Source organism: Sitodiplosis mosellana, unplaced genomic scaffold (genome assembly GCF_009176505.1).
Source record: "Sitodiplosis mosellana isolate CC-2019 unplaced genomic scaffold, AAFC_SMos_1.0 Smas_scaffold_6197, whole genome shotgun sequence".
NCBI classification, from domain to species: Eukaryota; Metazoa; Arthropoda; class Insecta; order Diptera; family Cecidomyiidae; genus Sitodiplosis; species Sitodiplosis mosellana.
In genome coordinates, this window is record NW_022601438.1 from 2,221,668 (window position 1) to 2,249,354 (window position 27,687).

General features: G+C 34.7%; 5 protein-coding genes across 5 annotated transcripts in view; 2 read left to right on the plus strand and 3 right to left on the minus strand.

The window, feature by feature from the left end:
- The window catches only part of LOC129577618 (ras-related protein Rab-26), an 18,580-nt gene extending 5,682 nt beyond the window's left edge, over positions 1-12,898 (minus strand). The window contains exons 1-4 of the mRNA XM_055465013.1: positions 12,657-12,898; positions 6,396-6,957; positions 5,975-6,259; positions 5,012-5,122 (exon numbers count right to left, since the gene is read on the minus strand). Of these exons, the coding sequence (XP_055320988.1) occupies positions 5,012-5,122; positions 5,975-6,259; positions 6,396-6,668 (669 nt within the window). The 5' untranslated portion in view covers positions 6,669-6,957; positions 12,657-12,898. The remainder of the gene's footprint in view (positions 1-5,011; positions 5,123-5,974; positions 6,260-6,395; positions 6,958-12,656) is intronic.
- Positions 12,899-22,774: 9,876 nt separating this feature from the next.
- On the plus strand, positions 22,775-23,801 carry LOC129577619 (tRNA N(3)-methylcytidine methyltransferase METTL6). Its single transcript, XM_055465014.1, has one exon. It carries the CDS (start codon positions 22,862-22,864, stop codon positions 23,693-23,695), a length of 834 nt encoding a protein of 277 aa, XP_055320989.1. The 5' UTR covers positions 22,775-22,861; the 3' UTR covers positions 23,696-23,801.
- On the minus strand, positions 23,680-26,039 carry LOC129577613 (CDK5RAP3-like protein). The gene is made up of 6 exons (XM_055464996.1): positions 25,922-26,039; positions 25,671-25,845; positions 24,699-25,594; positions 24,396-24,595; positions 24,071-24,242; positions 23,680-23,958 (listed from the first exon to the last, which is right to left on the minus strand). The coding sequence occupies exons 1-6, from the start codon at positions 25,925-25,927 to the stop codon at positions 23,887-23,889; spliced, it is 1,521 nt and encodes a 506-aa protein (XP_055320971.1). The 5' UTR covers positions 25,928-26,039; the 3' UTR covers positions 23,680-23,886.
- Positions 26,040-26,080: 41 nt separating this feature from the next.
- LOC129577621 (peptidyl-prolyl cis-trans isomerase-like 3) lies at positions 26,081-26,973 on the plus strand. Its single transcript, XM_055465017.1, has 3 exons — positions 26,081-26,154; positions 26,218-26,569; positions 26,693-26,973. The coding sequence occupies exons 1-3, from the start codon at positions 26,152-26,154 to the stop codon at positions 26,821-26,823; spliced, it is 486 nt and encodes a 161-aa protein (XP_055320992.1). The 5' UTR covers positions 26,081-26,151; the 3' UTR covers positions 26,824-26,973.
- A 617-nt stretch (positions 26,974-27,590) lies between these two features.
- Positions 27,591-27,687, minus strand: part of LOC129577081 (pupal cuticle protein Edg-78E-like) — a 2,170-nt gene continuing 2,073 nt past the window's right edge. The window contains exon 7 of the mRNA XM_055463543.1: positions 27,591-27,605. Within this exon, the coding sequence (XP_055319518.1) occupies positions 27,591-27,605 (15 nt within the window). The remainder of the gene's footprint in view (positions 27,606-27,687) is intronic.

Here is a 27,687-nt window from a genome sequence, read left to right on the forward strand (position 1 = left end):
AGAGAGAGAGAGAGAGAGAGAGAGAGAGAGAGAGAGAGAGAGAGAGAAAGAGAGAGAAAAACAAGACCACAGAGCTTCGCTTCGCTCCGCTCTGCGTTCTTGAGTTTTTAGTTACTTAATCTATTTTTTTGTTTCACAACAAACTATTTTTTGGCGCACTACATGAAATGTATTTCATCAAAGTAACTTTGAAGTAATATATAAGAAACAAATAAAATCTATGATACTAATGTATGATAAAATATAATTTGGAAAAATAAAAAAATTGTATGTCAATCTTTTATGTATATATGAAGTGTTATATATTAAATCTTCATTAGTGCACCGGTTTTAAATCAAAAAAAGAATATGAGCATATAATTCAAATTCACCAACATTTGTTTGAGTAGTCAAACTTGACCGAGAAAAAAAAAGCAGATTAGTAGCTCTACATTTCATGTAGTGCTAAAAACATGAATATTTAATTGTGCATGTGAAAATATAGGGTAGCAATGAAAATAAACAAATAATTTTAAATTGCATTCTTTTCTTTTCTTCGTTGTCTAATTCACTCGAGCATATTCCCTCTCATCACAAAGCATGGAAAAATGGTTAAATATTGCCGAGGCTGGTTTTTCGCTTTGGTTTTGTCCATTCAACTCCTTTTTCATGCAATTTTCTCGAAGTGGCCTCGCGGCACACGGGCATGACAAAAACAAATACTCGTTCCATATTGGATACCAAAGGAGAACCATTCAGCGCATAAAATTGATATGCGTACACTCTGTGTGCACTGTGCACACATAAACAAACAATTGCCATTTCGAGATTGTATCCAGACGAATATCGATGCAATAGAAATAAAAGAGTCGTTTCTGTATTTATTTATGTATGTTTAGAGAGTGAATAACAACAACAATCGCGATTTTTTCTATGACTGTGAGTTCAATGGCGTCAAACCAGTGAACACACTGAACTGAGGTTGGACATCCGTTTTGAAATGGATACACGTATATGTATGTCTATAGAGAGAGAGAGAGAGAGAGAGAGAGAGAGAGAGAGAGATTTAAACTGTTCATTTAGCCAATTTCTCTCCACTCTCCTTGCGACAACTTTTATTACTGTCGAAAAGATCTCTAACCTTGCTTCTTTTCCCATCTGCACAGTGTAAACTATCTAGACACACGCTTTTTTATATACACGCATATATGCTCGCTTGTATTCATTTATTGTAGAAAAAGGAAAAAGGAATAAGGAATATGTGTATTTTATGTTTAAATGAAATTCTATTATGACTATCATAGCATTTACACACATGTTCGAAGCGATATTTGAGCTGAGCAAACCGAAGCAGATTAACTTTTAAGACAACTGCTCATGCGGATCACCGTTAAATACTGAGATATAATTATATTTTGTGAAATCTCAATTTGAAAAATTGCGTTTACTACACTCACGCAGAGACACATACTCCAGGCCTGGCCAACGATCTGCAGAGGCATTCAGATTTCTTTGCAGCAACCACCACACCATTTCCATGAAATAAACACTTGAATCTGAATATACCATATAAGATTTATAGGTTTTAATAAACGTAAATCCATTCATAAAGAATAATAATATCATAAAAATTGAATTTGAAGTGCTCACTGTATGAAGTGTGCAATAAATTATTACTTTCATGTGTTCATGACACAAATATATAGCCTTCTTTTCTTATAATCATCTTTCGAATATACGAAATATGAAGAATGTAAAAAATTCAAAAGAAAAAATTAGAAATCTGAACAAAAAAGGACTGTATAAAAAGAAGTATAAGCCCATATTTTGACAAGCAAAGCAGGTAGCAGCACCTGGAGAGTTGCTTTGAAGATAACATTGAAGGGTTGTTGGATTTTATTGGAAAAAAAAGTCGTTCAGTGAATTACTTTCTTATTTTAGTGCCAAAATCAATTTTTCGGAAAGAACTTGACCATTTGGTCTTGGTCTTATTTCACCTTTGTTTCCGGTGTGATTTGTGCTGAGGCGTTGACGAAACTTAATGGCATGGTTGTTGTTGGCAAGTTGTGAAAAATAATCGCTTTCCGTCTTTCACCTAAGCTACAATTGGAATTGATATAACAACAGCCAGTCTTCCATTTCAATTGGTGATTTATTCGTTATAAAAATGTCACACATCTATTGGAGTCGCTTGGTTTGCTCGAATTTACGTTACGATGGATAAAAATAAATGTGCGTACGGGCATATTATCACCCACCGAATAGAAAATGAATGTGATGTGATGTTTCTTTTATTTTTTACCTCAACATAATAGGATTACTTACGGAGATTATGCACACATGAGCACTTGCCTGCTGCTACTGACAGGCATTTCCATGGAGTGAAAAGAAAAATGGCTCAACACTCTCAACACTGGGTCATTATTTGGCAAGTAAAAGCTTTTGTGTTCGCAAAACAATCATCAGGTTGTAGATGTTTGAGGCGAGTTGCTGTGTTGCTGTCAGTGAAAATGCAACCAGTTAAAATGACCAGCAAATATCGAAACGGTTGAAACTATGTGTAAACGTGTAACAGTCCATCGAATAGTGGCATGGAATGGTTTTTGATGTTTCCACAATCAGAGCCTGCACATTGTGCACACAAACCGAATTGAAAGATTATGGTTAAACACTCGACAACACATGCACGCACGCTCATACTTTGTCATTTGCTAAGTACAGCTGGGGCCGTCGTGTTCAAATTATAATCGACCATGTAATGTGCATGAAAGCAGTTGTTGAGCAATGGACCAAAGTTTATTTTTTCGCATTAAGCCCTTGCTGGAGGGGAAGGGATCGTACGTGTTTGTTAGGTGACGCTCATGCTTTTCATAATAAATGACGAAAGGCTTTCAAACACTTATTTTCGCATAATTTGTCTTCAACAGAAATTTTCCAACAGGTAGACCCCAGCCTCAATCAGCACAAATTTTATTCGCACATTTCGAGTCTAACTGGAAAATATCTCAACGTTTTCGAAATCGGATTTCGGAATATTTATATTCAGGATTATGGGCAAGAAGAAAAATAAACGACAACATCAAACGGAAATCACGACAACGCTCGCACACACAAGCACAAACACTCGCATTCAATTTTTGATGCTATATCTATCTGTGATAGATTATGATGATGATGATGATGGTATTCTTTACATTGCGGTCTACTCATGCAAAGCGGTAAGGCAGGGAGAGTTTGCTTCATCAACCACTTGATTTATGTGCTAGCGTATATTCAGATGAGGTACCAATTCAACGGATTAGATCTTCATAAGAAATATTTTTTAATTCTTGATCCTTGTTGGAATATTAGAGATTCACAAAAGTGTACCCAATTATAGTAAATGGAGTGAATATCTTCCATAGATAAACATAGGGATATCTTTTGCACATGGGAATAAATACGGTGCATTTTCATCAGAACACAGACTACCAGATTAATCAAATATATGTTGAGTAGTTATAAGAAAAAGCATTATAATGGTATCAGGACCGCTTTGATATATCCACACAAGTTGAAAATAATTTTTTTTTTAGAGTAAGACATTCCCAATGACCTCTCTCTTCAAAACGATTCTTCGCTTTGGCACTTCAACAAAATCCATCAACAAAAATAAAAGTGTCGACTTTTTGTAACACCCGCGTTTTTGTATTAGCGTTTTCTATTCAATAAGCAGATGCTCAGGCATTTTATACGCTTAAGTTTATTATTATGATGATGTCCCAATTGTTAAATAGACTGGAAAGCTTGAACATGTGCACATTAACAACATATACGTTGATTATGAACGCCTGTAGTCCGTTCATAAATATAAACATTATGTCTCTGTAACACCAATTTTTTTTATTAGTAAACAACGCATTCTACGTAGTATAATTTTTCCGTGTTTCTTTCTTTTGCATCTCTCTCTCTCTCTCTCTCTCTCTCTCTCTCTCTCTTTCGCTCTCTCTTACTTGATTCGTTGTTTACATTTTGTTTTGGTGTGAATTTTTTTTCCGTATAAAGTCATTGACCAATTTGACGAATATTGCGTTACTAAAAATATCTCACATCGAAATGTTCAAAGGAAAACACAAAAGATAAAAGTACTTTGCAATTTAGATGATTTTTTATTCATTTGTCACCTAAACGATGAACCCTTTAGTGACACCAAATTCCTCGTTATCGTAAGTAAATTTGATGTTGAACAAATTGACAAATTCGCTATGAAAAATTAGAATTATTCAAATAAATTCAATAACCTCGGCATATTTGCATCAGGCGAAGGAAAATAAAGTTTCCATTACTGCCTTTGTTTTTTCCATGCGTAGAGACTATGTTCACCTGCGAAACTTAGTTATGAATTCAAACTGGTCATGTCTAAATTTTCCAATATTTACTTCTATTCAATGTCGATAATCCATTAAAAAATCAAAGGTGAACAAAGGTTACCAATAAAAAAAGCTTAGCGCAATCAAATTTAATTACATAGGAGCCCCTTCACATACGAACGACTGAGAATATTCGTTGGACTTTTTTCGATGCGTAGTTAAATGTGAAATTTGAAAAAAGTTGTACGAAAAAACGGGACAAGTGTTGTTGTAATCACGGCTTAAAAACGCTCAAAAAAATATTTTGATGTACCGTATTTGCATACCAACTTTTTCAAGAACCGTATTTCAGGAAAACATAATAAAGTCCAACGAATATTCTCAGGAGTTCATATTTAACTTTTTGCAAGAAAAAAAAAACATTTCATAAATATTATATTTAAAAAAAAAAAAGAAACTCCCGAACGGCTGGTTCCTATAATATCTAACGATCGATATAGTCTTTCGGTTTTTCAATCAATTTTTCAGAAAAGTCAGTAAAAAGACTGTCAACAGCTTGGATTTATCATGAATCTTTTATATTAAAGAAAAGGAAGGAGACCAGAAAAAAAAATGTCGTTCATAAAAGTACATAAAAAGAAATATGACAACAATAACAACAACAAAATATGTATCTTTCTCACCCTAAAATCAATTCCAACTGTTGATATAAAACTCCCCGACAAAAAAGTTCCATCACGAAATCGAACAAGCAAGCATGTTTTTCCAACACCTGAATCACCAAGAAGCATGACCTGTTGAATATAATGTGCGACGCACACATTGCGTCATGTACTTCATAATATGTATTTTCGGTTTTTCATTTCGATTTTGCTACAGACAAGTCAATCCTTTATGATATAACATCGTGTATTGATTTTCAACTTCACTCTCCCATTTTCATTTTATCGATGTCTTGTACAAACCGCAACATTTTCGAAAATCGAAAATGCATGTTTCAGCTTGAGCAAATCAATAAAGTTCATGTGATATGGTTTTGACCGTAAATATTACATCGTAAAATATTGACTGTATGAACATATTTTCTTGGCATTATTCTCGCTCGCCCTTTGTCTCTCTCCCTCTGGCTTTCACGTTGGATGCACATTTGACATTAACAACATTGTATCCAACGGATGTCAGATGCAACGGTTGGCTCTATGATTCGTCTAGAAACTTGTTTCTTTTCTTTCTCTTCAGTTCACTTGATGTAACATATTGAATGGCACATAATGATATGAATCATTAAAAAAACATCTTTTGAATGAAATTGTACAGTGAACAGGTTTTTACCGCGATTGTTTGCACAATTGAAAATGTAACATTTCTTAACGAAGGAAAATCAATTGCTTTTCTCAATTAAAGTGGAACAAAATGCTGCCCATATAGAAAATGTGTTAAGGTATATGATAAAAAAAATCACAGAAAATTCGATTAATTTAACAAGCCTCAAATTGATATGGCTGAGATTGAAAGTTCAGCATTTCGTTAATTAATTGTGTGTATGTTGATTTTATTGTCGGCAATGAATCACACCACAAATCGCAGAAGGCAGAGACAAATAACAAGCAAGATTCCATTTAAAAGATAACAAAAGATGTGTGCACCTTCCCGACAACGTCGTACAATTCGACTTGTCGTCGCTGCTGTTTGTCCACTTTTAATGCTGCTGTGAATTGCTTGCTGTTGCTCGTTCCTGCTGCTGCTGTTGTACTATCACTAAACCCACTCCGGTTAATCATATTTCCTGTACAGTTGTCCGTCGCAGCATCATCATTGTCAATGCCAGTGTCGCCGCGGTATGAATCAGTGGCCGAAGATAACGATTCAATGTTGTTCTGAGCTGCTTTTGCATGATTGTTTTGCTGATGTTGCGTTTGTTGGCGGAATTTCTGTTTTAGCACACAATAATTTCATCATTTACAGTGTAATCAGTTTAATGGGTGGTTAGAAGGTAAGGTCAGAATATATACTATTTTCCATCCCACTGTGAGTGTGTATTTCGATTTTGGTTTTGGTTAATTATACCTGTTGTTGTAATAGAATTGACTGCTGTTCACCGTTACATAGTCTATTGAGCTTTTCGAGTGTATCAAATGGCACCTCACCCGGGCACACATTCTGCCATGTGGGCTTCACTAGAGACTCCCGCCGTTGATGTTCGTGCGGTTGTGGCGAATTCTGTGGACTATATGCCTGCTGCTGATGCTGTTGTTGTTGTCGATACGATGGCGAGTTTTGAGTATTTTGTGTGCTTTGATTGTAATTAATGTGGTTGGTGTTAAATGAAAAGCTACTCATTTTATTGGTTATTCAGCGTTTTTCTCTCGTCTTTAATACGTAATGTACTTAATATACAAACAAATACATACACAGAGAGAGAAAGAGACACAAAAACGTCCAATTGAGATTTTATAATATTTTATACAATTTTGATCTGATTGCACTGAACTTTACACAATTTTTAACCTTAAAAACTTCAGTTTCAATTTGAATGTTGAATTGAATAAAACACTGTTTTCTGTTGATAAAACATTTCAATATCTGCATAAAACATTTATATAGTTCAATGATTATGACATTCAATATTCTGCAAATACCAAAACGAGTAAAAATTTTAAAATGCAAACACTATTTGTCGGTTTTACTTCCAGCAAACAAACCAGTTTCCAATAGAGAATCATGGCTTTTGTGTTGAAAACAGTTTTTTTGACAAGGGAAAATGAAAATACGTTTTGGTCGATTTCAAATGCAAATCCAAATACAATTTCAGACATACAACCAACTGCATGCATTGTATGCATACGATTTATGTGTTGCAGCTCATGCGTTGACATGCTTTCCTTGACTGCTTTTACTCAAATGAAATTTCAACGCGGAAAACAAACATCTTTTTTTCAAGTTCTGAATAATAATTAGCGTCACAAGAGCGAAGGTTATTAAACGATGTGATTGCTTTTTTGTTCGTTGCAATTTAAGGTTGCTAAAAAAAAAAAAACTCAAACAAACTGAACGCTGAAAGCTTTTTCCGACAAAAGTGCGATAGATGGCAAAAAAATATTCTGCTTCAAAGAACTTTGCATCATTACGGACATCGGATTTTTTTTCTATTCCATCCAGATTGGTTTGACATTCGCAAATGATGGTAAAGGAAATCGAATGAAATGGTTGTGTGACTTTGATTCTACAACGAAATAAAATATTATTCGAGCATTTCGAACGTGTAAGCACTTGAATTTGATTAAATATCGTTTGTGGTTCTTCATGCAATTGAATCAGAATACATTCCTGCTTTTCCTACCCTTTTTCGAATCGATTGCAATTTTATGGATATAATTGTATGGTGAATAGCATCGAAATTGGAAAAAGGATGCATGAAGTTGAGGTAAATGATTTATTATCAAAGCAATGGTACACAACATAGAATAACATCAATCTGTTTCAATCACTTTTCTTGGTTATTGCTCAGTCGAATGTTCAGTTGGGTAATTGAAATACTCAGCGATGCACGTCACCAGTTAATCGGCTGGTACACAGTACATTTGACCAGTTGCGACTTCGATCAAACATTCGTTGTTGCGAATATGCATCAAAGCATACTGTGACTCGAGTATATGGTTTACCAGTGTGCATGGCGCGCGATTTCTCACGAAGTGGTGCTTCGTCTCAGTTCGCGCGCTGTGCACACACGGTGTAACTGGTAAACCATATACACGAGTCACAGTATGCTTTGATGCATATCCTCAACAACAATGTTTGACCGAAGTTGCAACTGGTCAAATGTACTGTGTACCAGCCGATTAACTGGTGAAGTTCATCGCTGAGTAATTGGCTGATGTAATTCGAGCGCTAATAATTTAAACCGGTATTTTACAATTACAATTCAGTTGAATGTTCGCATTTGATTCAATAGCCTTGTGAAACGTTGTTGATACTTTGAAAATTATCAACAAAACAGTTCTGTTCTTTCTTATCAACAGAACATTCTAAAATTGTTCATTTAAATTTTCTGTAAAAATATCATTTACTCTTAATTGAATCGGTAAGAATAATCTTGACCTGCCAAATTGAGTGAAAATAAATGTGAAACATAGAGTTTTTTTATATGGACTTTGCAACAACAACTCCATATAAAAAAAAAACTCTATGTTTCAAATTTATTTTCACTCAATTTGGCAGGTCAAGATTATTCTTACCGATTCAATTTGTCCACTCTTTCGTCGTCGTTTTGATTTTATATGATGAAATATACTTTTTCCCGATTTTTTCTCTCCGAAAGAGGTAGTATCGAAAGTTGTCAACGCAAAAAAAAAAAACTCAACCAAACTTTATCTAGTCTTTGTGATTGTTGTCGTTTATCATTCTATAAACGAGTCTGGCGCATATGGTAACGCATCACAGCCTTGCGTCTAAGTTTCCATGAAATTTTTATTGAGTTGTGTTGTGGTTGGGCATGATTTTAATAAAGTCGCTTGTATCATACATAGTACAAGGTAATAAATTATCCAAAAATTCGGAAAGTTGTTTACGAGTTTTCATTAGAAGCAAGGCCTTAAAGTTATATATTATTTCAAGCCTCAATTCACAGTCAATCTAAGTGAAAGCTGTGTGGTCCCCCTATGTAAAGTTATACCAGAGAAAAAAAATTAAGGAGGAGTGATTTTAACGGAACCAGTAAATTGTTTTTATTTATTTTTTTTTTTGCATCAATCTTGCGTCGTTCATCGATTTTGTTTTTAATTTCGTCCCCTTTTTTTCCTGCAAAGGGTGCTCAAAGAGCGACCAAATTTCGAAGAAGGGAAAAAGTCAATTTTTTTTCGAAATGGGGAGAAATACCGTGAAAATGACTCGTTGGATTGTGTTATGCAGACTAACTCGTGTATTGCATAATTATGTTGTTCGTCGAACACGATTTTGTTGTCGTCGTCATCATCATATTCGAATGCTGTGCACCAATTGATAAGGAAAACAATGAATCCTACGCACTGGAAAAAAAACATATACACACACAAGCAAACTTAGCCAATCATTTTTGAATTGCATCACGTAACGTTAAACAGATTTAAAATGCTTTCGTTTAGTTCGATATTAAACTAGCTGATTTGACGTCATTCAAATTAAATTGACATTTTGTGTCAATGTTTTCATGGTTTCTTCCACCGCTGTATCTCTTGCTCGCTCACGGGTGCTCTCACTCGTCTCGAATTGAACTGTTACTATGAATGACCTCATCGGTTCGTGCAAAATTAGAGGAGAGGGATGATCCGACAATATAAGACAAACTGAATATTGGTGAAATAATCGAACATCGTACGTAGAACGTAGGTTTGGGAAAATATCGAAACACATTTTCTGATTGCATGTGTGTGTGTGTGTGTGTGTGTGCGTAGCCAATTAAACAAATTTCGTTGATCAAGTGTAAAATCTCTCGCATAAAATTGTACACTTTTATCATTAAGCGTATAGTAGAATGCCATCCATTGTTATTCAAAACGAGAAATCCTATCCGATATTCATTGTGTACGCACGTGTGCGTGTGTGCATTGAATATGTATTCATCGAGTTGATTTGTTGGAGAAAAGACAAAATTTATGCAAATGTGTCGATATGATATTGATACCGAATGGAGTGGATGGTTTTCAGAGCAGTTCAACCACTTATGTAAACAAACACCTCCCGTTCCCCACCGCATTGCGTCATTACCGGGGATATTTTCAACAAACATATATATCTAAGGCGGAGTACGAACATGAAAACTTTCATCATTAATTCAGTAAGCATTAAGCGATTACCGATAAGTTTTCACTCTGTCTTGTCATCCATATGGATACAGTAAAACTCTCGGCTATATTAAATGATTTCAAGATCGAAGAATGATTTACACCATAAAATTTGCATTTTCGTAGAAATCGGATTTCGATCATTCAACGAGCTTTTTTCATGAAAAGAAAAAACTTCTATGAACACACACAAATATAGAGAGCTCGTGGGAAACATACTCATTGTTTCGATGCTTTTTTCTCTGGGAAGATTTTCTAGGCCGTTTGTTCGAAATGACCTTCGGTCTCAGATGATAAAATAAACGTCTGCTACATCATGCTTGTTTGTTTTTTTTTATCAAGTTTTTCGAAATTGACTTAAAACTTTGTGCTTGTTCTATTCAATACGCAGAAAAAGTGATTGAGTTCATCATATTGTTGATGATTTTATTTTATGAAAGTATTAAATTCTCAAATTCAACGACAGTCTTGATGAAATGTTAAGGTTATAAGAAATGATGATCGACCGTATTAAAGCGAGACAATAACATTGAACGACCTTATAAAAGTGTGATAAGTATGTTTAGATACGTTATCATCAAAACAAAGTGTTGAATCAAAAGTATGTGTGTGCGTGTATTTCTCTCTCTCTCTCTCTCTCTCTATCTCTCTCTCTCTCTCTCTCTCTCCCTCTCTCTCTCTCTCTCTTGCAATCTTGCAGCAGTAATAATCGATTTGAAAAGCTTTTAATCTGGAGTTTCAACAATATGATTTCAGTTGCTGTGTCGTTGAACAGAAAATGGTTTCTGGTCGTCAATGGAAATGAAAATCGAAAAACGAAATTCGGGCGCATTAGATTCACATTCAATGTCCGTCTGAATGTCTCTCATCGTTGGTTTAAGAAATTTCATTTAATCTCTCAAAATTTCTGAAGCATTCCACTCAACAGGCGAATTTGAAATTGAAAATGTTCTCGCTCTTGTCGTTTTTTTTTTTTCATTGATTTCATTAAAAATAGCTCATGTAATTGAATTAACTAGATTAAAACGGTGCATATCAAGGCTGTTGCTCTTGAGAGTTAACTCTATCTACCTATTTGGTTTTTCCACTGAAACAAGCAATGAAAATTATGACGTTAAGTCGCATTAAAGCCGAGACTATTTGCGATTAATCATGGGTCATTTGATTCTTTGTATGATTCTCTTTAGACTTTGTATGTGTATATTATTATGTGAATGTTTGTGTAGTGTTTTGTTGACGATTTGGCTTTAAAATCCTTTATTGAAAACAAAAACACACAATTTTACACATATTCTGACTAATATTCTGACCCACTTGATTGTGTACTTAATGTACTGTTCTATTGTTTCATACGATGGCTAGTACATATAGCAGTAACATTACTTCAACACATTTCTCATACAATGGAGCTGACGATGTCGTTGCTGTCGTCGTCTTCGTTAATCTTCGAAAAAAGAAAATCAAGTTCACTGTCACGAGATCCATGGGTGCGTTTCTACCATTTTTAATAAATCTCTGTGCAAACATGATTTAAACATGAAACAAAATGTTATAAACACATACAGACAAAAGATTTTTTTCCCTATATATATATATATGTATAAGAGGGAGTTTTACACTCTAGGCAACAAATAAAAAGTGTATCGTTGTTCGTGGAAATGTTGAAAACGATATATATATTTTTTATTTGTTTGTTGTACTTTTCGGTCTCTTTTTTCTAAGGCTGTTTTCAATTGGACATCAAATTTGCTGAATTCAATGAACAGGAGAAAAATGCGACGACGACGACGACGACGACGACGAGTTTAAAGAATAGCAGCATAGCGTCTAGAGAGAAAATGACGATGGAAAATTACGTTGAATCAACATAAATTAATTTCTTATGCAACTCAACAAAATATTTCTATTTGTAGTCATTGTTGGCGAATAGGAGAAAAAAAAAACGAAAGAGCGTGCGAATGAACGAACCGACTAATGGACGGATACGCACCGGAACAAAATCTACCGTTCATTCTTCATGGGCATTCAAATAATACGGATAACTGTTAATGGCAATTCGTGTGAAATTGCACACCGGATTTGAAACGGAAACAAAAGCACTGTTGAAATTGAAATGAAGTGAAATCATCAGAAAATGCCTGCCATGTACAAGAGGGTGGACGAGCCGAAGAATATACACATTCCTTTTTTTTATATTTTTTTTTTATTCCCAAAATTACTTTTTCTCTTCTTTTGTTCGATTTAGTTCTTTTTATTTTCGTTTCGTTTCTTTTTGCAATTTCTCTACAAATACCAACATGTCAACAATGAGCTGCAAAAAAAAGCATGAACGAATTTTCACTTTCCTCTCTTGTATTGAAGTCTTGTGTATTTCGTTTGACTTTGTTTGGTAATTCTATTGAACGAATGATGGGCAAAATACGGTAACACATTTGCGCGATTATATAATTGAAAAAGGAAGAAAATATGTAAAACACAAACATTCAATTAAATCAAATTATTTTACGACCCAAAACAACTTTTGCTTTAAACTGATTGAATTTTTACTATTGTTAAACATTCACTTTTTTAACATCACAATCACTTGATTTTATTTTTATTTTCGAACACAAAAAATACTTTGTTTTATAAATGGTTCAAATGCTCGTTTATAAGACGCTATTTATTGATGGAGTGGGACTGAGAGTTTATTCAATAAATGCTCATCGGCTTCAACGGATGGTCGACTTTAGCTGTGAAAAACGAAATAATGCGTGCGCTAGTGTATATTCTTTTCGCATCTAAATCATCCAACAGGTGAATGGCTACTGAAACAGTATCGCTGCGAAAAATGTGGATAGATCTAAGCCGTGTTCGAAAAATCAGTCAGATAGTATTGTATGTATATATAAACGTTTATGCGAAGCGAATTTTCCATCCGATTCTTCTGTAGGGGAAGGGAAAGAGGAAGAGTGCCGCACACAGTGTATGCGAGTGTTTGACAAAGCTACAGTGGTATGGCTTCATCTTGTGCTTGGATTCGGTGTATTTGCGTATGGTTCATAGCGCTCATCTCTTCGGCAAGGATGATTCAGTGTTCGCATTTAGCTGCGTGTAGACAACCATCACTATTGATGCGAAACATTTCTTGTGCCATGCTTACAATACATACGACATGTCCTCAATTGTGGCTTTTTGAAATAAATTATCATCATTATTATTATTACGACGTTTATTGTTGTCTCAACATTATTCCGTTTTCAATCTCAATCATTTGTCATGGCTGTAATTAAAACGTACACGCTTCTTACGTTTTTATAATCAAGTGTAATCCCTTTGAAGTCATTGGATTTCTGGACCCATTTTGAGATTTTCACGTTTTTTTTTTTTAAATGCACTCATATCATAAGAAGTATCATAATCTGAACTGATTTTTTTGCTCTCTCTTTCTCTCAGGAATGTCATTGAATTCTAAATTTAAATATGAACTCTTTGCATATGTGAGCATGAGCACGCTATTATTTGTTGTTGTTCTTAAATCAAACATTTGATTTTGCGCGCTACTTGTATTCCATGTGAAATTGTTGTACGATTTTTTTCCTGTATAAAATTACAATGATAATAGAGAGTAACCACGGTGCCATTTTCAAGTCGTACATTAAGAATCATGTCCTTAAGGCATTTGGGAATTTACAGTTGAAAATCAAGAAAATTCGCTCGACGCCAACAGATGAAAAAAATCTATATTAACAAAATGAAGAAGGAATTTTGTCGATAATCAACACAAACTCAAGAGTATTAAGAACATTATTAGCTTATCGTAATGGTTGGCAAATCTCCACTTGAACATTTTTACGAGAAACGCGCAATAAGCGATTCAAAGAGATACTACAACTTCAAGTATTCTTCATTGAGGTTGAACAGGTGAAATGTGTGTGTGCGTGCGTATTTATACAAAGGACAACAATGCGAAGAAGAAGAAACAATATAAAGAAAGCGGTGTACGTACAGACCTCGGTGAATGAATCGTGAGCACGTTTGTATTCGTCGTGTAATCGTTGTTGATGGCTAATGCCATTTAGATTAAAGGAGATTTTCCCCCCTAATTCGATATTTATTGAAATAGAAAAGACTTACAATGCAAGTAGTTCGTGAAGATTTTGGCCTTCGCTTGTACTTTTGTGTCTTTATGTATTTAAACATTATTAGAGACGAGCGTCGCCGGATAGGACAAAAATACAAGAAAAACAAAATAATTTAAAGAAAAGAATAGGAAAAAGGGTATAGCAGTACTCAATCATCAACAATTTGGTATACAAGACGACAATATCCGAAAGCAGAATACGATGCTCGGATTGTAAATGATTTGACCCAATGAGTCTCGGTTTTTTATTAAGATTTGTATTTTAAAAAAGAGGATACAATCCTTAGTCGAAAAAAAATTTGTATCAAGCTTGTTGTCACGACAAAAACCGAAACAACGTTTCGATCTAAGAAAAAAAGTATCTGTCTGTGTGTGCGCTTGTGCTTGTGCAAATTTACATGGATGTCTTAAGCAAGATTTACTTTCTTCCTTTCGCTAGCTTCGCCCAACATTCATCGGCAGATATCCAACGCATACAATAAATAATGATGATATCGCTTTATTGAGCCAATATTGATCGCTTCTTTTCGTATCGTTCCCTTCCGTTTATTCTTTTTACTTTTGGGCGATCAATGTTCCACTGAGACTCGAACTCAGTGAGCTAGTGAGTTTTAGGTGTTGCAATCGAATAAAATAGCTGTTTAAAAAAAAGGTGATGTTTTGCTTGCAGTAGGCATATCTAATAGATGTATTTCCTGATATTTTTATACGTTTAGCAAATGCTCATGTATATCGACGTCTGTATCTTTCACACAGTATGTGACACATGCACACCATTTTTCCCTCCATGCACACCTTTTACGATGTGAAAAAATAAATGCGTCACTCGTCGAAAAATAACGAAAAAAAAGTTCACGAAAATGCTATCAAGCTAAAGTAATCGATATTTGAGAACAAATACACTTGAATGTATTAAGCACGCGAAATCCCGAAGTCATGCTGATCTTGAGCTTTTTCCATATGGCAGAGATTTTATTTCTCTCTCATGTCTCGACAGTACATTTTTAGCATCTAAAAAGTGGCTCTCGTATATTTACATGTGTACTCTACAAACACATCTCAATTTTACATTGCAAATACCATATCGCTTTATTTTTTTCCCCATTCGTCTACTTCTCGTGTTCACACAGAACGTATGGCTTTATTCTTGCGTATGTTTTTCAACGTGGAGTACGACAATATATGAATCAGCATATGACGGTGCGTAGCAAATGATTTTAAATCAAATATTCCAACGTCTCTTTCCACTTCATTTGGCTTATAATCGTACACAAAATTTGGTCATGTGGTAAAAAAAGGAAGAAATAATTCCAATGAAATTGTTCCTCATGCCATATCACAATGGGTTTCCATGTAAACTCACACCCCATCATGACATCCCCTTCAAAAAACCAATCCCATTTACGAATAAAACTCAATCAAATTATCAATATTTCGACTGTTTTCAAACAATTGACAATGGGAGCAATGAATCTCAGGTTATTGGATTTTACGGTAGTTCATATCTATATAATAGAAAACGATTCGTACAAATTTTTCCTTCAACTCCTTGTACTGTTTTCAACTGATCTCGACCGAATTTCCTACACATGTACTTTCCACCGGTGACATTTTGAGACATTTTTGGGACATTTTCTGAAATTGTCAGAAATCGAAAGAAACCATTTTTGGGGAATACCAAATGCCAAATGATCCTTTTGTGACAAATATTTTGTGACATTGTCAGAATTGGACTGGAAACATTTTGAGACAACAGTTTATTGTCATAAAAATATCAAAGGTCAGAATACGTTTTGGAACATTTATCGAATTTGAAAGGAACCATTTTAGGAGAACACCAAATGTCATAAAAATACCAAATGCAAAAATGACCTTTTCGGGATAAATATTTATGTCACAAAAATAGCAAATGTCAAAATTTGGTACATTTTTGGAATAAATAATATGGGAGATCTTTGGGGAATTTTCAGAATTTGAAAGAAAATATTTTGAAACAATACAAAATGCCATTTTTGGCACATTTCGTCCCCCAGTCAAAACGCGCAAAGCGCGTAGCGCGAGCGCCCCGAGGCTAGTTCAAAATAGATTTGAATGCAAATACTTGAGTGTGAACTGTGCACTGTGGGTGAATGAGACTGAGAAATAGGCGACAAACTGTTCTGTGAATTTGGTCTGAATCATGTTCCGTCGTGACTCACACAATAAAATACGATGAGCAGCTATTATGCCCATCAGCACAAAAGATTGAAAGTATAAAATATTGTGAAATGAAAATGGCCCAATTGGGTGCGCAGCAATGCTCGTGCCACACTTACCAAATGACAGTATCACCATCCTGCGTCTGTATCGAATAGCTAGGAGCCATGAGCTCTTTGATTGAAAATCAGTTCATCTGAATGTTCAGCTTATAGATTGATTTCTTCATGTCTAACTAACGTCTACGTTGGCTAGTCACGACGAACAAAAATTCGAAGCGAATTTCACAATCGGGACTGAATTTGATTCTATTTTACAGATTTTATTTCCATCAGAATGTTTCCTTGATAATTAACATTTTTTATTGAGAAATTTATTTAGAAAAGTTTCAATTTTCGAATAAAATTGAACAATAATCGAATATTTCAATGAAACTAACTCCTTGAACGTTTCTTGAATTCATCACTAGTCCTAACGAGCTTCTCTACATCACATCGTAATAAGTATTGACATTGCCAATTTGGCAATAGATAAATATTGCTTGGCGCAAAATTGATTTTCTTCTTGTTAGATGAAATTAACGGGTGGGCTTTCTTTTGAAATTGTTTCCATCGAACCAGCTCAATAATTTCAACGATGAAGTGAGTGCGTGCATACAATATTCACCGTTCATCATTTAATTAAATAAACAGATTAAATTACTTACGCGAAATTGAAGCTTAAGTATATAACACATTGTTGTTGATATAAATTGGCCAATGAATGGCGATCATTTTTGTGTGAGCGAACAAATCAATTATAATGAGATAAGTGTACTCATTAAAAATTGAAAATAAAATGAAATCAATTAAGGTTTATGTGAAAAAAAAAACCATTTAACTGGCATTTACTGAATTCAAGCCCAACGTACTTCATTGCAAATTTCTCCGAAAAAAAATGATGAAGATTGTGATGCACCGTCTACGCAACTTCCACGCAACGTCCATGAATGTGTTACAAAAAAATTGTGTGTTGCTGACGCTGTTTAATTGAAACCATTTCAGTGGCATTTTAAATGGCGAAGAAATCAAAAGGGTTTTAAATCGATTTCAATATTATTCTTAAGACAAGCCAATATCAAGTCTACTAAAGAAAAATGTTCGAAGAGATTGTGCTTTTAAAAAAATGTGAATCCATTGAAAATTCGGAAAGCGGTCGCATTTTAAATCATTTTCGTGAAAATGAAGCCAGTTTATAAATACTCCGGAGTACTAAACACTTAGAGGTTGTTTGGACATTTCAAACGTATCTTAGTTTCTACGACTTTCGAGTCGAAAGTTTCGACGTCCCTTACACTTGACTTTTGACTATAATTAAAGCTGATTTACTCAACCTGAGCAAACCTAAAAACGGCAGTAAATATTTAATTTTCCATTTTTCATACATTTGGAATGAATAGCGTATTTATCTGCGTTCCATATTGGTTGGTAACGAACGATTGCGAGCATTTTTCCGAACTAATTTTCTATGTATTTTTTATTTTTATTTGCAAAGATGTGCAGCTGACTCACTAAATTATTCACACGACCAATGGAACATTGAAACGTCTATACATAATACTATCGGCAATTTATCACACGTATTATATTCACATGAGATATTATGCACAAATACGATTCCGAGTAACTTTACGCTAAGCGGCTTTTTCCCTTGTAAGCCTATTCATGGTTTCATCGAGAAATGCTGTTACAGTGGGAGTGAGAATGAAAATAAAGATTTTCCTGACGTTTTTTTTCGTATATATATTCACAACCTGGCCAAATAATATGTTACAATCATGCGTATTCGGACACTGGCCAAAATCTATTGTAATCACATTATTCTTGGAATTAATATATTCGGGTAAAAACTTTTGGCGAGTGAAAAAGTGGACACAAATAGACGAAAGCGTGGTTTTGAACGAAATTCAATTCAGCATGTTTTTAGTTTCCAGAACTTCATAGAATAGTGGTTCTATTCAAACTTTCGATTTCAAATGGGTTTAAATTGAAAAAGTTTTCAAGTATTTGGCCATCACCCTGATTTCGTCCAATGGTTAGAATGAGAAAATAAAGCAAATCATGAAATGGTGTGATTTTCTCTGAAAAACCACACATTTCAGTTTTCATTTGAATATGTTTCGAATATTATGAGTGCTCCTAATTTCTCCTGTCATACTCGACTGTCATATCATTCGCTTGGAAAACAATGTTCGAGCATTTGATGTAAATGAATAAAAACAGCAGCAGCAGCAGCAGTAACAACCTGTGATTGGATCGATCCAAAAGGAAAATTAAAAAAAATTGTTGCCATATCAACAATGAATGGGAAGAAAAAATCCAATTTTGACATTGTTTCTCAACGATGAGTAGGCTTGATAATTATACGGTTTGGTGAACGCTGTGTTCGTAGTCAATTTTTGTTGAAACCAAAATATGTGCGGCAAAATTACTGTGAACATCGAGCGGCGGGAAAATCCTTTTTGTTTCTTCTCTCTGTTCCTTGAGAAATAATTGAGATATTTTCCCCTCGCAATTCACTTGTGAGGTAAGTCAATCAAATTGAAGATTGCGCAAAAAGCATAGGTAAGACTGATATATGAGGTTCCTATTTGGATTATTATTTGGCCCAAAAAAAAACACATAAGGAAAAAAATTATGTTGAGCTTTAAATTTTCATTTATGCTCACAAATTGCGAGCATTTAGTGTGCGCTGCCACGAGCCATAATTCAAAGATGAATAAATATTCATCAGACGTTCAACAACAAATCCCCTACGAAATTCATTCTCATTTCAAACATACTATGATTGCGTATTATTATGACGTAGGCGAAAAAAAAACACTGGGGCCTTAATAAGCGAATAATTTTACGCTGCATTTCAATCGAATTAATCATATGCATCCAGAATACAGTCCATTTTTCCCTGTTTCACATATGTGTAGTGACAACTCGCTTTGTTTTGTTTGGTTTTGTTTTTTTTTTTGTCTTAAATGGTTTTCATATCCAATCAACTAAGATTTGTGAAGATGGAATTTCATCTGCACTTGCCGTAAAATCCATTCAAAGTATGCAAGCAGTTTATGCGCTGCAGTTTGCGGCGAGAAATCCCAGATGTTTTATTATTATTATTGTGCAATGCACAAAATGATACGACCTTGTGGTGCTGTTGCTGCTGCTGCTGCAATTGAATAATGCCATCCGACGAGAGAGAAAGAGAGAGAGAGAGAAGGAGAGAGAGAGAGAGAGAGAGAGCAAGCGAATTGAATCCACCCGGAGTGCACTTGTGAAACGTGCGCGCCTATGCTATGGCATCAAATGCGTATTTAATGAAAAAAATGAATTAATTTCAAGTTGGAGTTTAAAAAGGGATCTATCGACTAAATTTTTAATTATATATTCATTTTTTTTCTGTACGGTATATATAACTATATCCTTCGTTTGTGGTGTCCATTTTCCATGCCAATTATTTTCAATTTAATAGAAGAGTTCGATTTTAGCTTGAATCTCGTGTTACATTTTCACTTTAATTAGTCGGTGGGTAGCGTGGTTTTTTCTCGTTGGTTTCGAAAACCGAAAAAAAAACAACAACCCGTAAACTTTGTTAATTTAATTGCGTTTTCGACGACACTGAATGAAATATTCGTATCAAAATCCAGAATGAACTTGACACACATTTTTCAAATAACTAGCAATTGCCGCATTTTACACAGTTCAATTCCTCGATGTACGCATTTCGATATTAACCGAGTGTCTCAAGTTTAGAAGTAAACCAACCATATCTTACATTGTGATTGCATAATGGGATCTGCCGTTTTCTTTTATTAACATGAAAAAGAACAGGCAAATGCTTTTGATGTGAACTTAAGAAAATATATTCGATTTCACCGGACCGGAAACATTCTTTGAATAATATATAGAATGAATGAGACGGACACATCCACATCAATGGATTGGCCAATATGATAAAATAGATGACATATGATACACATACATACCGTTAAGGCAATGCCAACCGTCGCCGCAAACGATGCCATCTTAAATTCATTCGTATGGTATCGAACAATGAATGATGTTTTCCCAACTCCCGAGTCTCCCAGTAATATGACCTATGAAAGAACGGAACCAAATATATTCACTGTTGTTACATTGAGATACACTCTTGTAGATAGTGGCTATAGGATATTTATTCGCATTGCAAAAGCGAGTAAATAGACAATAATTAAAGCTTATGTTTGACGTGTGCACGAATGCCTTGTAAGCAGTGTGTAATACTTTCAAGTTGTTGTTGTTATTTAATTTATTTTTTTCATCTGTTTCTGCCATATTTCATAAATATATGTGATTATTGTTGTTGTTATTTTTGCTCTAACAATTCACATTAAACATCATTTTTCATTCTTCTATATTTTTGTATGTGGGGGGAAGATGGATTTTTGGATATTGTGTTACCTTGTGCAGCAGACTTTCATCGAATCCATTATCATCTTCGATTTTAAATGATTTCCATCCATCATCGTCGATTCCGCTGCTTGATTTTAGGTCAACATTTCGGAATGCCGGATGTTTGCCCGTTGGCGATGGTGTTTGTTCATCGAGAAAATTAACTTCGTTGAAATTAAGTCCAGTGTCAGTGTTTTGGTAATAATGTTTTGGATCGTCTTCGAATACGTCATCGATTAATTCGTCATCCATTTTCATTGTTCGAACTTACTTGGTAATCGAAATTTTTAGCGCAGGTGTGTTTCGCTTCAAATTTGTTTGTTTAAAATCAAATTTATCTTCAAACTTTTGTTTTTCTTCCTTTCGAAATGCGATGTGTTGAAATACGAGTAGTAGAAATGTGTGCAAAATGTCCGTTAAAATGGTATTCTCGTTTTGAAACCAAAAAAGCTTTTTTAAAAAAAAAAAAAACACTCCGCAAGCAAAAAAGGAAAAATAAGAATTAAAAGCACTTGTGCATTCAGCTTAAAGCTTTCGTTTGATTTCCCAATATCAAACGGGGGAAAATAAGTTTGATAAATTGTATAAGAAAATGCTGGTGGCGCAAAAAAGCTTTTGGTATGCGAATCGGTATTATTGAGTGAATTAACTTTTTGTTGTTGTTGGTGTTCGTAACCTTTTTTCCACTTTCCACACACGCATTCAGCTTTTTTGAAACGACAGTAGCAACGGCAACAGCAGCAGTAAATACTGAAAACTGATCAGATGTTGTACATACGTTCGGTTTTTTTTTATTTGGATCGTGGCACTTTTCCATACACAAATGATACTGCTTAGCGCCTATTGTTTGATGCATTAATTTCGAGTGTTGCACGCATTCATGTTTTTATAAAAAAGAACGAAGAGAATCCCGAACCAAAATCAATATTATCAAGTATGAAGGCGATATCAGTCAAAGCAGATAGTAAATAAATTTGAGTCCAACGTGTTGTGCAGTTTACTGTGTTGAATGTAATGACAACAAAGCAAATTTGGATTTGATTTTAAGGCTCTTCCCACTTCAATATCATACTTTGTTTCTCATTTGTAACTTTTGTGTTTCCATTTAAAAAAAACACTTTCGATTTGAAGAAAATTAGAACACATTCACGATTAAAGGCGATTTACTTGTAGAATATGTTTTGTTTGGGCTTTTCCTATTACACATGTACACTTAATTTAGGATTTTCGTAAAAAACTGAGTCCGTTTTTGTTTGTTTTATTGCTTTCTTATACAAATTGTACATAATCTGTCGTGATTTCGTTAGGCAAATGTGCGAATATATTTATCTATAAAAAAAAATTACCGAATAAGAAATAGTCAACCCAAATAGAACACAACAACACCCAAAAACTTAGCCTGATTTGTACACAATATGAATTTCCGCTGTCTTGTTGCTTTTTCGATTTCGAGCATTTGACACACGCACACAAAACATATTCCAGATAATAATAATTTGGCTTGGTTTGTTTCGAACGAAAAGCGATTTGTGTTGTTATCACGAATTAGAACCCTCCATTTGAATTATCGTTAACATTTTTCCGATGATTTAATTAGAGTTTGCACTATGTGTATGCAATCAATACTTCAGAATGCGTTCGGTGCATTTTACGAAAAGGGAAAAAAAAATTGAATGTATGGAGGATGGAAATACGCCTGACAGTTGACTATCACCGAAAAACAAGAACAGACACTTCCATTCGTTTGACAACAAAAACAAATGCACATAGACACACACATGATAAGTACATGAGCATACTTAAACGCAAACTGAGCGCTGTATTTCGTGTCGACAATGACATTTGAGGTTATGTGTACTTTAGACGATGCTGATAGACTTCATTTGATTGAGTTTTGTTTACAAATGTGGTTGTCGTGCAGTTGACGAACATACAATGTCGGATATTTGGGAGTCGATCAAGGGAACCAAAGTTCTGTCGTCCGAGGAGACTGATCTGTTAGATCGGCAGAATTCACGGCTTGTCACCGAATTTAAGGCGAATCAATTGGAAACGGATGCACGACGAAATTGGGACCTTTTCTACAAACGCAACGATACGAGATTCTTTCGTGATCGACACTGGACAACGCGTGAATTTCAAGAATTAATCGATGAAAATGACGGTGACTCAAAGCGCGTTCTACTCGAAGTTGGTTGCGGCGTTGGCAATTTCGTATTTCCATTGATTGAAGATCAATTCAATAAAAATTACTTCATTTATGCATGTGACTTTAGTCAACGTGCCATCGATTTTGTTCAACAAAATCCACTGTATAACGAAGACATTATTCGCGCATTCCAATGTGATATCACAACTGACACGATTTTCGAAACAATCAAACCGAATTCCGTGGATATTATTTCAATGATTTTTGTTCTATCGGCAATTCATCCAACTAAATTTGAAACCGTTCTCAGGGCGATGTTTCGATTGCTGAAACCAGGCGGTACTTTACTATTCCGTGATTATGGACTTCATGATATGGCACAGATTCGATTCAAACCGGGCAATAAAATTGGTGAAAAATTTTATATGCGACAAGATGGTACACGCAGTTACTACTTCTCAACGGATGAACTCGATGAATTGGTGCGAAGTGTCGGCTTTGACATTCTTGCCAATGAATATGTGCACCGAAAAACGATAAATATCAAGGAAAACGTGGATAAAGACCGAATTTTTGTTCAAAGCAAATTCAAACGGCCCCAAAATACCTTAGCTGAATAACAAATGGTTTCTCTTTTATTTTTTTTTTTTGATTACATTACATTAACAGAAAACAATATTGTAAATAAACATAAGATAAACATAATGAATGCATTTAACATTGAGTAAAAAAGTCGCTTTTTTATTTCATCGCACCATCTCATTTATTCTATATTTTCTTTGAAATCCGAATTTAAAATGGAAAAAAAAAGTTAGAAGAAATTCAGGCCACCCATTAAATTAACCGGACGGTTTTTGTATCGTTTTGATATATCTTCGGCAATCTGAAAGTAAAATAGAATTGGTTTAGTATATTTTTTTGGAAAATATCTCTGAGAGTCCTGCTTTTTAAAAATTGTGCATAAATTTTAGCGATTTTTTTTTCATCAAATTTACCTTATTTTGAAGTATTTTTGTTTGCTCTGTCAGTTTGCCAACGAGCGGTTGTATGCTAGTCTTCTCGTTTTTGAATTGCTCGATTTTCTCCTTTAAAATATTGCGCGTAGCTTCGATTTTTTTCACCGCTGTTACTTTTTGCTGCAATTTTTCCGCTAACACGTCAGCATATCTGTTGGAAAAATTGAAGAAAATTCATTTGTACGCACATTTTTTAGTGTTAAAAATGATAAATTTCAAATGAACAATAATTGCATTTGGATTTTCGAAGCTGCAATAAAAGTGGATTTTTCGGCATGACATGAAATCATCACTCAACACGTACTTTTCGGAATGTTTCAGCTGATACAAATGTTGAAGTAGTTCATCGGTTGCCCTTTCCAAAACCGCCTGTACATCGAGGATTATCGGTGAAATGCTCTTTACCGTATGGTCATCCATACCTTCCAAAAACAAAAACGTTGCCGTATTCGAATTTTCTAATGAGCTCAATTCAAATTGTCGCATCTTCAAGAATGCCTCCAACTGCATAAGTTTAAAGTGAAAAAGAATCCCCGTATTGTTTGCAGTAATCGGTTTAAAAATGAAATATTCTGACTGTATGTAGGATTGTGGTAAATGAAATTACCTCAAATAATTCGTCTAGAAATTGTTCACGGTAAATTGGGCTATCGAGAACGGTGAGTGCTTCATTGTTCCTAGCAACTCCGCCTGCCATGCCGCTGCTTTCGATTGTGATGCCACTGTCCTTTAACGAGATGTCAAAATCAATCTCTTCGGCATTTGGTTCATCGAGTCCCCAATCGATATCACCCGTTTGCAGCGTCACCTCGCTGCCACTTTCAATTCCACCAAAATCGATGTCATTTACAAAATCAATCTCACCACCGTCGCCCTCGCCGAAATCAATTTCATTGGCCGTGTTGCCAGCACCACCGCTAACATCAATGGTCAATTTGATTTCAACCGGTGGTTCTTCGATTGATAATGGTGCCTCGTGATGTATGTACTCATATGCGGTTGTGTTACCCTTCTCGATGATGTGACGTAAAACTGGTAAACATTCCTCATTCTTCGATCCTTTCCCATATATTTGGGTGGCTTGGCTCAATTCTCTCGCTAGTACCGCAATTTCTTCATAAAATTTCGGCAGATCTTTCAATTTCTCGACGAATTCGTCGCGCAAATTTTCACCTTTGATGCCCAATTTTTGGCATAAAGCCGCTCGTTGTGCATTCAGCACGGTTTCAGTTGCAGTTTGATCTTGGATTTTCTTCAACGCTTCATCAATCAATTGATCGAATTTCGTAATTTGCTTTTTTACACTAGGCAATTCAAAGTTTACATTACGTACTAAAATTTGTGCCGCTTCACCCAAATAAATGCTATCACGTTCATAGAGCCGAGCAATTTCCAACCAATCCTTCATACGCTGGCTGCCATAGCGGCCGAAAACACTTTTTGTGTCGGCTTCGGTGGTTTTTAAAATTTCAATAATTTGTAAACAGTGAAAGTAATGGATATCTGTAAATAGTTTCGAATTAGTATTTAGTTCCCTTTGCGATCACATAATAATAATAAGAAATCCAAAGTGACTTACGAGTTCCTGACAATAGTTTAACTAGCTGCTCATGACTTGGCATATCATTGATGGCATGGCCAATTTTATTTCGAATTTCGGGAATTCGTGTATGCCAATTCTTGGCAACAATATGACGACTCACCAACCATTCCAGCAATTTCCCGATATGAATGTCAATTGGAATATTTTGCTCCTAAAAATACACAAAATCATTTTCAATACACCAGATTCACAATTTGTTTTGGTTTTCAAAATTCTATGCAACTCACATTCATTTTTTTTTATTCCTTTTCGTTGTTCAAATATTTATTGGTAGAGATTTGAAAGCAGAAGAAGTGAATGTCCAACTATCCACGTCGATTGCCAAATATGTTCGATTGAAGTTAAGTGTCAAATGTTCAGTTCATTTGAAAAACGTCAAACATGAGTGCAAATTGGCATAACCTCAATCTCAAACATAAACATTCGCTTGACAAACGTATTAGTTCCAAAGGCAAAAATGGTAAATGCAATTTTTTTCGTAATATTTTCAACATTTTAAATATTTTTTTCTATATTTTTCTAGTCGGTTACGCTGCACACTGACGTTGGTGATATAAAAATCGAGCTATTTTGTGAGGATTGTCCGAAAGCTTGTGAAAATTTCTTAGCATTATGTGCAATGGACTATTATAATGGGTCGTTGTTTCATCGAAATATCAAAGGGTTTATCGTTCAAACAGGCGATCCCACGGGCACTGGCAAAGGAGGTAACTCGATTTGGAATCGTAAATTCGAAGACGAATTCAAAGATAATCTTAAGCATACGGATCGCGGTATGGTATCCATGGCCAATTCGGGCCCAAACACCAATCAAAGCCAATTCTTCTTCTCATACGCCGCACAACCGCATTTGGATTTGAAATACACATTGTTTGGTGAGCAAACAAATTAATACAATATTTTGACTATTCAACGCATTTTATTGATGGAACTCACTGAACACACCTGTCTTTCAAAAATGATATTTCCAATTGCGATTTTCTTTTCATTCTATTCAGGTCGAATTATCGATGGTTTCGATGCACTTGATGAACTCGAAAAATTGTCCGTAAATCCAAAAACATACAAACCACTAGTTGAGAAGAGAATTAACAGTGTGACAATTCATGCAAATCCATTGGCTGGCTAATTGTATGCAGTGGTTGTATCGATTGTGTATTTTAAAACCCATAAAACTTTAATGATAAATCCTAGGAAATAGTTCTGAACCAGAAAACCATTTTTTTTTTTTAAATAAAGACTATTTTTTGAGGTTAGACTTTTTTCCTCCTATTAACCATTTAGAATACGGTTTTTTAATTACCTTCAAATTTCTTATCTTCGAATTGCGCTCAAATGTATCGTGGGAAATCTCACCTTGAGAATGATTTCGACATGTTACAAGTAGCTACATCAATAAGAAGAATCATTTTTTCTATATTATAAAAAAGACTTGTTTATTTTTCGAAGTGATAGGATTAACAAAAAAGAATGTTGATATGAATAATCATCAGATTTTGAGTTTTCTTTCAAAAATAATTTATCGTATTTTTTCGCTATTTTTTTATCCTTGGCTAACATATGAGGCTGTGAGAATGAATATGGCAATACAGGAATAAACATTCTGAAGCGCATCAAGAAAAAAAAATTCGCAAAAGTGAATCATGAGTTCTGAATACGCAAAAGTGAACCATGAACCTCCTATGCTGTCCATGTAAATTCATGTTTCACTTTTGCATATTCAGAACTCATGATTCATTTTTGCGAATTTCTTTTTCTTGATGCGTTTCAGAATGTTTATTCCTGTATTGCCATTTTCATTCTCACAGCCTCATATTTTATCGAGAGAAATAGAATATATCCCAATGGAAATGTTATTTGAAGGTTGATAAACTATTTGACAAGACTCAATGGGATTCATCTCAACACTTCCTATTTATTTTGAATCAAATTCGAAATTAAAAGAATTGTTGTGGAGCAAATTGTTGTTGTGGGGCGAATCGTTGTTGTGGGG